General features: G+C 35.7%; 1 protein-coding gene across 20 annotated transcripts in view; it reads left to right on the forward strand.

The window, feature by feature from the left end:
• The window catches only part of LOC117400365 (leucine-rich repeat flightless-interacting protein 2-like), a 76846-nt gene extending 63485 nt beyond the window's left edge, over positions 1-13361 (forward strand). For 9 of the 20 annotated variants that reach the window (XM_059022823.1, XM_059022824.1, XM_059022826.1 and 6 more), the window contains 10 exons: positions 215-385; positions 522-614; positions 1166-1258; positions 3855-3956; positions 6548-6680; positions 7537-7586; positions 7789-7909; positions 8949-9028; positions 9667-9771; positions 10547-13361. In XM_059022823.1, coding sequence (XP_058878806.1) covers positions 215-385; positions 522-614; positions 1166-1258; positions 3855-3956; positions 6548-6680; positions 7537-7586; positions 7789-7909; positions 8949-9028; positions 9667-9771; positions 10547-10657 — 1059 coding nt within the window. In that variant the 3' untranslated portion in view covers positions 10658-13361. The remainder of the gene's footprint in view (positions 1-214; positions 386-521; positions 615-1165; positions 1259-3854; positions 3957-6547; positions 6681-7536; positions 7587-7788; positions 7910-8948; positions 9029-9666; positions 9772-10546) is intronic. The other 11 variants (XM_059022827.1, XM_059022836.1, XM_059022830.1 and 8 more) reach the window with 2 other exon arrangements.
• The last annotated feature ends 566 nt before the right edge of the window (positions 13362-13927 follow it).

Raw genomic sequence — 13927 nt, forward strand, 5'->3', positions numbered from 1 at the left:
CAATCAAAAGGTCAAAGGGCGACGTCACAAATGTTTTAAATGTGGTTATTGTGTCTGTTTAATTCCAAGAAGTACATTTCTTTAACCTATAGCCCGACTGTCCCTGCATTTCCTGTGGCTGTGAGATGCCTTGCATGGTCTCTTGAGTTCTCCAATGTGTCTTGCATTAAGGGTCTTCGATTAAAATACGCTAAACCCTGTTTTCTGTTTGCAGGATTCATTGACGGAAGTGGAAGAGAAGTACAAGAAAGCAATGGTCTCCAACGCACAGCTGGACAATGAGAAAGCAAATCTGATCTATCAGGTGGACACACTCAAAGATGTTGTTGAGGAAATGGAGGAACTGATGTCAGAAATGCATCGAGAAACCGAAGAGAAATCAAAGGTAATCTAGAATGACCCAACAAGAGAACTGCTTCTGATCATATCCCAGTATTGGTTATATGTGCAACACTAAAGAAAAACATTGCACTGCAGTACATTTACATTTCTTATATGGCATCAACCTTTTTCTGTTGCAGGAATTAGAGCGACAAAAGCACACATGTAATGTCCTTCAGCATAAAATAGATGAACTTAAAGAAGGTGTTCGCCAAAGAGATGAGCTAATCGAGGTAAGACACTAGACACATTTTTTTTACAGATGCATTTACATGTTGTATGGCTATTTTTGTTTCCAAGTTTCAGTCATTTGTTTTTTTTTATTTATTATTTATTTGGATGGTGTTTTATACACTAGGTAATGGATTACAACAGTGTTTCATTATATTCATTGGTTTCCATCTAGAAAGAACAACACCGTATGCCTTATTAATTGATAATCAAAAGTTCAGGGATTTGGAAAAAGATTAACATTGGGTTTTTCTCACTTGGCATTTTTATTTACTATGCTTATGCCAAAAAAAAAAAAAATCTGTTCTCATTTTTGTTTTAAATTCAAAAACAGTCAACAAAATCTATCTTGGCAACTGTTTTTCAAAGGTTTCTTTGTTACAACACAAAACCATCTCCCAATGTACTGGCTGTTGTGTTCAATTGATCCCTTCCCCCCTGTGCTTCCCTGCCCAGTGATTCATTTTACAGTTATTTTGCTTCCTTTTTTCCTTTCTGTTCATTTCTTTTGTTTCCTATTCTTGTTCTTGTTTTTGTGCACACAAATATCCAGGAGAACCAGGGCATGCAGCAAAAGTTAGATTCTCGCACCAGAGAAGTGTTTGATCTGCAGGAAACGATTAACTGGAAGGACAAAAAAATTGGGGTAGGAGACCCAAGTCAGGTTAGGAATTATGACGTGCGATAGACTGATTTCCTGCAAATCTGTGAAAGTCTTAGTACCATACAACCTGGTTTCCTAAATAACGGTGGATTATCCTGAGGCAAACTGCTATCAATGTTAGTGTCCTTTTTACACACAAAGCTTTCTCTAAGGCAAGCGTCACAAACACAATATGAGATATTAGGAATGCAATAGTTATGATTTTCCCAAACTGAAACCAAACCAAAAGCGTCAATTTCTTAAAATTCCAAACAGAACGATACCAACAAAAGATTAAGCCGAACTCAACCTGATACCGACATTTTCATACAATGAGCATTGCCGTTTGTAGCTCTATGCCAGCGCTATTTTCGGGAGTTCATTGCACACTTGGCTGCATGTAGATGGTTCATATTAACGCCCCTTAATAATTTTAATATAGTAACATAAATCAAAAGTTATGACAAGACTTACCTGTTTGATCCTGACAGCCCTCAGTAGGGATGACCACAGCTTCAGACATACTGTACTAGTCCTGGGTGTGCAGATGTCCAGGTCTGAATTCTTTTCAGGGTTTCTAATGTGGTTATTTGATTGGTGCTGGTGCATCAAAAAAAAATATCATATGAAGTAAAAGCTGGAGCTGAAAGTTTTTTAGTTAAAAAAAAAGTCTCTTGCACCTATTAGTTACTGTGTGTAGACCTAGTTTAGATAAATAAAATAATGATGCTAAGCTGACTAAAACAGCTAAATGAAAAAAAGCATTGAATACAACGTTTAGTTCTTATCAAGAGTGAAACTGTAATAAGCAATTAACTGGGTGAAGCTGCAAAACGAACGAAAAGGATGCTGTGGACAAGTGATTCCTCATCCAAAACCAACTTGCCAATATTAATTTGAGGAAGACCGTGCTTACTAGCCAGTTTCCTAGATTCCAAGGGATGCTGATGCCTACTGCCTGGAGGCTTAGTGCAAATATCTAGAAGCTGCTTTACTGTAAGTTAGATGCTTCTGTTTATTTGTATAAGTTTTTTTTTTAATTGACAGTGTATGTATTTAAATTAATTTTGTTTGTCAGATTACTTTGTTTCTGCATTTAGACTGTACATTGATTTAATTTAAGTGTAAAGGCCTTATCCATACCATAGAATCATATATACTATAGAAACGGGCTATAATAAACCAGCATACTAAATGACAATTTGTCTGTTTGTTTGTCTTCCGGCGGGCCTCAATACCAGTTTTTTTTTTTATTATTTATTTATTTTATTATTTGCACGTGATTTGCCACTTCCAACCGACCACAGCAACAATGAAGGTACCGGGAAAATAAATGTTGCTTAATGCATTCTTTCTAAATGACGTCAAATTATATAATACATTAGTATGAGTGAAACATTAACACTGTATCATGTGCATCATGCTATGCACCGTTCCTTTGGCTGCACAAATGCTGTTCAGTTTTAAACTTTCATTTCGGTTTTACCAAACATTGCCCGTCAAAGACAGCTAAAAGAGTTGATAAGAAACGGAACTGATCAGTGATCATAAGTGAATTGCATCCCTATGAGGCATCTTAACTTGCTTGGCTAGTGGAAACATAACTTCTAATTAAGGTCGGAAGGCAGTGATTTGCCATTTTAGCTAATGGCCTAAAGCGTAAACGGTTTAGATAAAATTGTCTGGGGTTGTATGCTAACTGTGTAGTTTGATGTGTCATCTACAGTGCCTGTTTATTGTGCGACAGTTGGGTTATGTACACCCTTGAAGAATATGTGACACCTCTGCTAGCTCAGTTGCCAGACTAGCAGAGCATTTGACCATCAACTGCATTTTTTAAAAGCTAATTCGACATTTTTGCAGCAGTCTATCGCAAGTTATTATTACATGATACAGAGTTTTAGATGCTAGAATTTAACTTGCCAATAATGCAAATGACAGCAGTTTTAAATATTACTCTTAAAGTGCATGACAAAAATCCATACTCAACATACTGTGGGTTTTAAATGCATGTTTGGAAAGACAGCTTCCATCAGTTTTTATTTAACAAAGTCTTATTTTAATTTGTAAACTGTTGAGTTTGGAAACAAACCAATGCGTCCCAGAACAGAACTTGAAATAGATACATAAGCCCTTTAAAAAGTAAAGTTGCATGACTCATTATTGCAGGAAGTTGGTAACAGCAGTTTTTTTTTTATTCTTTTTGAGAATCCATTGCCTGTATTAGATCATCAAAACAGTGTGTTAGATCAGTTGCCAATGACAACTCTAAAAATCACATAACCTCATTCTGTTTCTATAAAAGACTGTCATCTTTAATTGAGGAACACAAAACATGTCTGCATGTTCAGAATGTGTGTGATTTATTACTTATTTTGGTTGCCTTGCATTAAGTTTTTTGTAGGTGTGTTCTAAAATGAATGCAATTAACATGGTGTGGAGTCCCTTATAGATATATATTAATGGTTTTCCTCTTGTGTGAATCTCTTCCCACCAAATTCATCACAGCCTGCTCTGTTTTTTCTCTTTATCTCTTCTGCATTTGATATCCTCTTTCTCTGTGCCACTCTTTTTCCCCCTGCTTCTTGCCTTGTCTTAGGCCCTAGAGAGGCAGAAAGAGTACTTTGACTGCATTAGAAATGAGCGAGATGAGCTCAGAGATGAGCTGGCTGTCCTCAGTGGAAATATGAAGACAGGAGAGGTATGTCATAGGGGCTTCCCACAGGCTAGGAAGGCTATGAAGATCCTGCTGCTGCTTTGAAAACAAATAGTGGTTTATAGCCTGATAAGCAAACTGGCATTCTGAAGCTCTATAATTAAACAGAACGTTTCTCAATACAAAGCTAATGCAATTTAACATCGCAACCTCCTTCAGGATCACTTGCTTCTTGTACACTGTCTTTCCTTCTGCTCTCATTTAACCTCTGGACTATTGCCTAACCGAGTCAATTTTGAAAACAATCAAATTCAGGTGAACACCTTGGGGCTGGTAATGTAAACATTTTGACACTCAAAGGTTTTTAATTAGTTGATTTATGGAGGGTTCCCCTCTCGGCCACATGGGTTCAGCAGGGGGGGGTTTCAAACTCATCTTAGAAATCTCTGAACTTTCATCAAAGGATCAGGAAGCCTGTGGTGTGAAAGATACTTATCAAAAGTATAACTAATATTAATTTTGTTGCATCGCTGCAGTTTCACTTGTCGCATCGCGTCTGGTGTGTAGAGGCCTTTAACCTTCCTCAGCATTCACTGGACTAAACCGTGCTGTATGTGCTCTGCCTTATAATAATGAGAATTACATTTACAAGTGAAATCGCCTTGCAGAATAATAAGGGAGCACTCTATAAGCTAGCATTTCAGCAGATGCTGTGGACGTGATCTAGGTCATATTGCCTCTCCAAAGTAGCAAAGCTGTTTTTACATAAATTTGTAATTTACAGAAACAGGTACAGTAACAGTCTTGGACAGTTAGCTGCTCTAATTGTCTACAAAGTAGTGCATTGATGGAAAGACTTTGTGTTAGTAATGCATGTCATACTTGGACTGTTTTTATGGCTTGTACTGTCGACAAGGTTCTGAAATTGACATCACTTGTTTTGAATTGCTTTAAACCCTTATTTCAAGTACCATTATACAGTATATATCAATGAAAACTATTCTGTTATTTGTAAACTTCATACAGTCGCAGACAAAAGTATTGGCACCCTACGCTTATTATACCATAATTCAAGATAACAGATACAAAGCACGCAATTTCTATTAATTTAACTAATCATCTTCATCAAAAAACAAACTTCATTTAAAGTTTTTGTTCATGACAAAAGTATTGGCACCCCTGCTTTTAATATTTTGTGTTTACTCCTTCTGCTTTTATTATGGCTTTCAGACATTTCTGATAATTCTTAACCAGTATATTACATCTTGTTGGTAAAATCTTGCCCATTCTGTTTTGCATATTTCCTTCAGCTCAGACAGATTGGATACACAATGCTTGGCTACCACTTTTTTCAGATCAGTCCAAAGCATTTCTATTGGATTCAGATCTGGTGATTGTGAAGGCCATTACAGAATTTGTATATTTTGTTTTCTTCAAGAATTCCAGAGTTGACCTAACCGTATGCTTTGGGTCATTGTCTTGTTGGAAGATGAACTGTCTGCCAATCAGCCTACGAGCAGATGGTGTCATTGAACTTTGTAGAATGTTTTGATGCATGGCTGCATTCATTTGGTCTTCAATCACATGGATGTCTCCAGTCCCTGAACTGCTGAAACAGGCTTTCCCTTTTTTTTTTCTCCAATACTGTGTTCCATTTTTTGGGGAAAAGTTGTATTATAGTCTCATGAACACAACTTTTCTGTTTAGGTGCCTTTGTACAGTTCTTTCATAAACTATTATACCTGATGCTTCAAGTCCTTGGCTGTTAATCTTGGATTTTTTTTTGTTGCTGCTCGGACAGTTCTCCTACCTGCTGTCCCTGTAATTCTTTTGATGCCCACATCTAAGCGTTTTAGTTGAATTTGTTCTGTGGTACTTCTTGATTATTGCTGATTTTGGTGTTCCAGATTTCTTTGATACTGTTCTATGGCCATTTCCTTTGTTGTAGTTTGCTACGAGTGCTTTTCTCTAACATGAATCCAACTCCTTTGTCTTGACCATCATCTGTTGTGTTGCCAAAACATTCTTCTTCAGAAGATATTGAAAATAATGACCTATTTTTCTGTCGATTGACTCTATAATGCCACTTAGTTACTGTGTCATGGTTTTCAATCGATGAATATATATTTTAATTTGTTATATTACATTTGTACAGACTTTTAATGTAAAGGTGCCAATACTTTTGTCACAAACAAATATTTGAAATTGCTTCAGTGGTTTTGTTTTTTTGATAAAGATTGTTTGTTAAACTACCAAAAGTTGTGTATTTTGGTCTTTGTCATATTAATTGGTGGCTAATGTTCACAGAATTCTTGTATTTAACATGTTTTCTTGAACTATCTTATGCTAAGTGTAGGGTGGCAATACTTTTGTCTGCGACTGTTTTAGCAAATCCGAATGAGAAAGCTTCAAACATATTTAGTTGCCATTATATGTGATCTTAAACAGAGACAAACATATTTTCTCTTATTTCCTTAGTCCATGAGCATACCAGCAATTTTTAAGCTTTTTTTTTTTTTTTAGCAATCAAACATTTCCATAACAAAATTAAATCAGAAAAAGTTTTGCTTCTCCTGGTTTTTAATTGTATGCATGAACAAAACCCTTGACTCAGTAACATGTTGTTTTCTCCTCAGAAACATGGGTTGGTGATTATCCCAGAAGGCATGCCAAATGGTGATATAAACCATGAACCCATGGTTGGTGCAATAACTGTGGTGACGCAAGAAGCTGCTCAGGTTCTTGAATCTGCAGGAGAAGGACCATTAGGTATACAGTCTACTTACCCACACTAGTGTTTTTGTATTGCCCAAGTACACAACCTTTACTTAAGTATACTCTAGTAATATACAAGACTAACTGCACAGCTGCTCAATGTGAATTTGGTATGCTGTTGCAGCTTTCCTACTGTGAACTTGGGGCTTGAAATAAAAACATTTAAACAATAGTAATAGTAATAATCATAATAAACTAAAATATTCAAGCCAATATTATTATATTATATTATATTATTTTATTGGTTTATATACTTGATTTATACTTTAAGGTACAAGTGTGTATGCACGTGTGTATGTACCAGAATATAATTTTTTCTCGCTGTTCATGGAACTCCCCCTTCTGGTAGTGGCGCTGACACAACCACAAGCTGCACTGCCCAGGGCTTTGAGAAGATGCAGTATTCAGGGAACTACATAGTCAGCCTGGAAGGATCAATATCTGTCTCTTTCTGGATTATAACACATTTTGATTGTCTTGGATTTGTATCGTATCCAGCTTCTATGAGATGTGCTGTAATAGAGGGTACACAAGCAATCGCTGGCCCCAGTCACCAGTGGAGACATTAGCAGATGTTCCAGTAGGAATGATCTCGTGCACCTAGAAAGCGTGCTTATGTGCATGCAGCCTGTTATCACAAGGGGGGCAGTTACATGACTTGCCCGTTCTGAGTGTATACCATCTATTTACACACATACACGAAATCCCCTTTGAAAACGTATGGAGTAGTAAAGCTATTATTTTATTGTGGAAACTTCAAATTGCTAACACATTTTTCTTTTTCATATGTACATATATATATAATTTTTTATTTATTTGTTTATTTAGTTTTTTTTTTTACATCTTTTAGATGTCAGGCTAAAAAAACTTGCTGATGAAAAGGAAGAACTGATAGCCCAGGTAACTATGATTTTAAAGATCTGTAATTACATTTTTTTTTTTTTTTTTTTTAAGAACACAAGACCTGTTTTACGGAACGTTTAAATGCGTTTTCTACCACTATTGCATGGAACTTCTTTAATTATTTTGATGTAAACCTTTTATAATTCCATAAGGAAATCGTCAAACTATTGAGTTTTTCTTTATTTGCTTTCATCACCAGATCAGGAAGCTGAAAATGCAGCTGGATGAAGAACGTCAGAAGAGCTCCAAGATCGAGAGCGTGTTAACAGACGGAGAGCGCCTTGAGAACGGCACAGACTTGCAGTTCATTGAAATGCAGAGTACGTACCTGAGCAATTCTTACTGTGTTCTTCAAAGTATGAATCTGATGGCCATTACTAAATAGCTTGTAGTTCATTTAACTTGATTGTGAATTCTACTTTATTTTTTACTTGAGCGTACATAACATACACGCAGTTAGATACCCTCTGCTGGGAAGCAAATCTCTTCCCAGCAGATATAAGAGAGGGACTAACACATATTTCACAGATTTGCTTTTCTTGTTGTGTTTTGTTAACCAGTAAGTTATAAAGAGTAACAACAGAATCTGGGGATATAAGGATATGCCTGTCTGTTTGTCTTCATGTATGTACAATCTACATTTTCATGATCTTGATAGCTCTAATTTTGTATTTGCTGCTGTGGCAAGGGGTGTACTGTATGTTACTAATGTACTGGTGTACCTTTTATTAAACAGTAACTGTTAAATTGAGATTTATATGAGCATATACTTACATGAACACACATAAATTGACAGGCATTTGGAAGTTGCAAAAAATCATAGTACTGTTTTAGAGAAGAAAAAAAGTAATGTTATGAAAGGAAATTCATGCTGTGATCTGTTTAATTTGTGACACAGATTAAAGTTTTTAAAATCAATTTTGATTGTCAGGTTTCATAAGCTGCTTATAAAAATCACAGTTCAGATACTGGAGTGGAATGAATGTGTTACAGGAACCCTGTAAGCTTTAAATTCCATTGTATTTGCAAGACACAGATGCAAGACTTGGGCTGGATTAACATTTTTACTAAGTAGAGCATTTCATAAAGCCTTGAAGTTAAAACTGTAAATGATGTATTTGTGGGGTAATCAGGCATTTAGTTTACCTCTGACTATTACGGAGTCCATTCACTTTTGTCTCAACAGTGGATCCTTGCAAACTGATAAACCCACTCCAAATGAGTCAATGATTGCAGCATATTCATTCATTCTATATTTATTTGCTTATGAATGCAAAGGTTTAGAGCTGCAAGGTGTTTTTTGCTTGTTTGTTAAACCAAACAGGTCTGTGTAACCGTTCTTTAATGTTCTCCTCTCAGGAGATGCCAACAGACAGATAAGTGAATACAAGTTTAAGCTCTCCAAGGCAGAACAGGAAATATGTACAATGGAACAAAACGTAAGTAGTTTCAATGATGTGCGCTGTCATTTTACAGTTAGGCTTATAGGCTGCTGTGGTGCAAAGAGACTTGCTTGTTACCATCTGATGGCACAGACTCCTGTGAGGTTGGGGTATCGTCCCGAACTTAATTATGAGAAAATAAATCCCTATAAGGATTTACTGTACTTAACATTAATATCCACTTATGAGTCGACAGTGGGTTAATTCTGCAGACACAACAGCATGGCATATTTTCTTCTTTTTGATGGTTACATTAAATCACTGAGAATACATGATTTCTAAATCACAAAATTACTAATAATTTTGCTTTGGAAGTAACAAAACTGTGCTAGAGTAACTGTATTATAGTTGGTTGGACTGTTGGCCTACTGTTTTCATACCCATTAGATTCAGGTTCAAAATTGATGTCTGTATTCACCAGAAATCTATTTTGCTTTAAATTACTTAATATTTAACTTTTTTTAATAAGTACATTTTTTGTGTGTTTTTTGAAGTCTTTGCCTCTCACACCTGCTCTCTGTAGTATTTTTTGCTGCTACTGGAAGTATGTAGCAATAAAATAATTGTTGTATTCTTTTGCTCCTAAAGATTTAAGTATTTTTTATAGCAATACTACATATTTTTACATTTTGCAGATAAACAGACTTGAAGGGCAGGTGTCTCGGTACAAAGCGGCAAGTGAGAATTCAGAAAAAATCGAGGATGAACTAAAAGCAGAAAAGAGGAAACTTCAAAGAGAGGTAAGTACACCTCAACAAGGAATTATGTTTAACTGTAACTGTTATACTCATTTTGTTGTTGTTGTTATTATTATTTTTAACATTTGTGTATGCAAGTGGCAGATACACTGACACCACTCATTGGATTTAAGAAGTATTACATAGTAGTTAAGAATTATTACATAGGAGGCTGTGTGGTCGAGTGGTTAAAGAAAAGGGCTTGTAACCAGGAGGTCCCCGGTTCAAATCCCACCTCAGCCACTGACTCATTGTGTGACCCTGAGCAAGTCACTTAACCTCCCTGTGCTCTGTCTTTCGGGTGAGACGTAGTTGTAAGTGACTCTGCAGCTGATGCATAGTTCACACACCCTAGTCTCTGTAAGTCGCCTTGGATAAAGGCGTCTGCTAAATAAACAAATAATAATAGTAGCCTGATTGAAACACAGTTCTCCAGATTAACATTAAGCTATTCTGTTGTTCATGATTTATCAGTAACAGATTGTGCATGCTTCCTTTCCACAGCATAAAAAATATTTCTTTTTTTTCTTTAATTCTCATTTGTTTTCCTGAAGGGCTATAGACATAGCCGATATGTCTACGTTGCTCATTGCAATGATGAAACATGGAATGAGCATTCCATAGCACAAGTATGCATATCTATTGTGGGTCAGTGTCACGACTTTTACATGATTCCTGGTTTTAACATGTCCCTGCTCTATCTTTCTGAATATGTGTTCAAATCAGACACAATATGGTGTTTCAGCTATGCATCTGACTCTTTCTTATTCCTCACTAGTTGAGAACATCCTTGGACAAGATAGAAGAGATGGAGATGACCAATAGCCACTTAGTGAAGCGATTAGAGAAGATGAAAGCTAACAGGAATGCTATTCTGTCACAGCAGTAAAGGGTGGAGACAGAGACAGCAACCGCTAAGAGAGCAACGCACTGCAACTTAAATTAACAAGCCCTTCGTGTCATAAACTTTTCACATCAGCACAAACACTTTGGAACACCTTGGAACGTGTTCATGAATAATGATCTAGTTTTATAGCAAAATACTGGCAGACTTTTTTCTTTTGTAATTTATATGAATGAAAGCATTGTCCATTCAATGTCTGTGTATGAGAATTGTGAACTTTTATTTACCTGTCTTAGTTTAGCAGCTTGATTCTTAGATTACAGAGGTGGGGTATGTATTTTCTATGATTTGCTAGGGAAATGCAAGTTGTTTTTTTTCCTCAGAGCTTTATACATCAAGTTGATTCACTAAAAGTTTGTATTTTTCCCTGCTGCTTGGATGATGCTGGGTGCTTGGACTTTTTTTGTTTTTGGATGGCTTGCATGAATTCAAGGGGATACTATATTGCTTCTCAATTATAATATAAATAAATGGCTGCTCATACCCTGCACACATTCTGCAAGTGCCTTTTACATGGGGCAAACGAGGTTTATAAAATAATACTGGTACAAATTATGTAGTTAACATAGTGTGCAGTTGGAAAAAAATAGATACAATAAACAATGTTAAGTTTCAATGGTTAAGACAATTTACTTTAAATTTTTTTTTTTTTTTTCTTGAAAGAAAAATGTAAAAATGACTAAGGACTGTATATAAATGTGGATGTTTTTTTGCATGGGTGATGGATGGCACATCTTAGTTTTCAGATTTCAGACAGGATATGTATGACCTTAATTGTGGGTATGTGACAGCAAGAAAAAAGGAGATGAAAAAAAACACTTTGTGCTGTACTTTCTAAAACTGTATTTTTTACTGCTTGATTGTTAAGCAGGTTTAGTCTCAGGAGCACAAAAAGTTTGTGACCGGGGCAGCTAAAACATTAAACAGACACTTTATAAAGAAGAGGAAGGTTTTTATTTGTATTGTGTTCACTTCCAAATATTTTTTGCGTGTTTTTTTCAGCTGTACTTGACAATTATGCTTCCTTATCCCCGATTTAGGATATATAGATATGCTTATTATGGTTTTCATTCTTTTTTTAAACTGTACCTTGTATCTGAAGGTTTCAGCTCAAGTACCCCTTAAATGGTACCACAGTTGCAATAAAAGACAGAATAATCTGATTAACAATACATTTTCTCCAAATTCAACTAGCTGCTATTGCTGTTAATGCAGCTGCACCTAATAAGTAACTTCTAAAAATGCAGAAAGATTGTACTTCACTGATTTAGTTAGTATTCCATTATATGACAAGTTGAAAACAGCAAAGACCATGAGCAGCACAGAGCACCCTCCATAGGCAGAATCACCAGACGCCTGCTTCACCCACCCATATCATTCGTTTTTTCAGGGAACACAAAAAAGGTACAATGTCAAAAATATATAGCTGAATGGGCTGTGTTTTAAAATAAGTAGGTTTCCATTAGATGTAGTGTAGTTGGTTTTCTTGGTACAGTACTATATTTTCAACAGAAGTAGTTTAATTCAGAATATGAGTGAAAATATCACTTGCCAAAAAGGACTGGAACGTGAACTGTAATACAGTACATACTTTTAAATCCAGTACATATTGTAGAAGTATGTACAATTCCCCATTAACGACACAACACAATGAAATCAAAATGTTACCCATGCACAGAACTGCTTAAAACGTAAGTCAATGCAATTTAACAAAAGATCAAAAAAATAACACCAGTTTCCAGAATTAAAACAGTATCCAATGTCAGTCTTCAAAATTGCAGAATATTGTTCTCGATAAGGCCTTAATGTCACAGTTCAGTTGCAAATGAAAATGCACAAAAGCAACTAAAGATTTTAAAAAAAAATCCCAGTATCTAAAACTGTTTAATGATTAACTTTTACATTACCGTGCCTTGTCTCGTTTGCTTTGTTTTTGGAGGAAGCGCTGTGTAACTGCAGTGCACAATAAAGTCAGACTGATTTGCCATGCCAGAAAAAAGAAACAAAAAAAAAACACCATGCAGGCTGTGATGGTTAAACAAGTCAATTGTAATTTGAAAAATTCAGGTGGCCAAGAAAAGGATATTATTAATACGGGTTCCTTATCTGTTTTTTGATCCAGATTGTAAACTAAAGTATTTCATTACACTTAACAAGGTGCTTGGTGATTTTCTAATATTTTTGGCAAGGAGTATTCTAACAAAATACCACAGATTTGGGGTTTCCAACTGGGTGTACGAGGATGACTGAGAAATGCAAAAATAAAAGTAAAAGAATATAATGATCTTGAATTGATTTTTTTTTAATATGTATTATCTGTAAACCATTGTGTTTTAAATATTTTATTTTTGTTTAGCAGTTCAAATGTTTAAAGTTGCCCTGAACCGCAGATGAAAAAAAAAAAATATATATACCACAGAATCTATCACGTACGTACTTTCCACCTGTACGCATGCGTGATTTCGATTGCGTGAATTTCCACTCTGATATAGGTGGGTGAAGCAGGCGTCTGGCGATTCTGCCTCTGGAGAGCGCTCTGTGCTGCTCATGGTCTTTGCTGTTTTCAACTTGTCATAAATGAAGGAAGAAACCACAAAAGAGTCTACAGAAAGTGCAAAGCGACAAAGTTATACAGAATCCCTTTGCATATTTTTGATATTGGCTTTAATAAAGAAGTTTATCAATGTTCGTCGTTGTTTTAGTTTTATCTTGATGTTTTTGATATTGTAAACATTTTAAATGGCACACACAATTATGCTGAAATGGGAAGTAAATTGTAACGTGATAAACATTTACAGGGTAACTATTTCTATTTGCTGAATAAAAAACAAATACATGTTTCCAAAGAGATTCCCAAATACTCTTTTAATTCTGTGCATCCAGAGACATGCAATTAAGAATCAAGCCTACTGTTTTTGGTATTCTGTCCTAAACCAGCAGTTTGTCAGTCCCAAACTGTTATGATATAAATTGTAGGGGGGGGGGGGGGGGGGGGTTGGGAATGCATCAATCGGATTAGTCTACCTTTTATTGCAACTCTGGTACCATTCAGAGTGAAAATTGTAAAGGGGTACTTGAGCTGAAACGTCAGACCGAAGGGGTAGTTTTAAAAATAAAAATAAATAAAAAAAATAAAAAAAAAAGGTGGAAACCCTTTTCCATAGATGATACACGTTAGGGTACTAAAACTGGGCTATATGAGGGGAAAAAAAGCTATGCATGTGTACTTTTATTCATGTGCTATCTTTAGCAAGT

The sequence above is a fragment of the Acipenser ruthenus genome, chromosome 4 (assembly GCF_902713425.1).
Source record: "Acipenser ruthenus chromosome 4, fAciRut3.2 maternal haplotype, whole genome shotgun sequence".
NCBI classification, from domain to species: Eukaryota; Metazoa; Chordata; class Actinopteri; order Acipenseriformes; family Acipenseridae; genus Acipenser; species Acipenser ruthenus.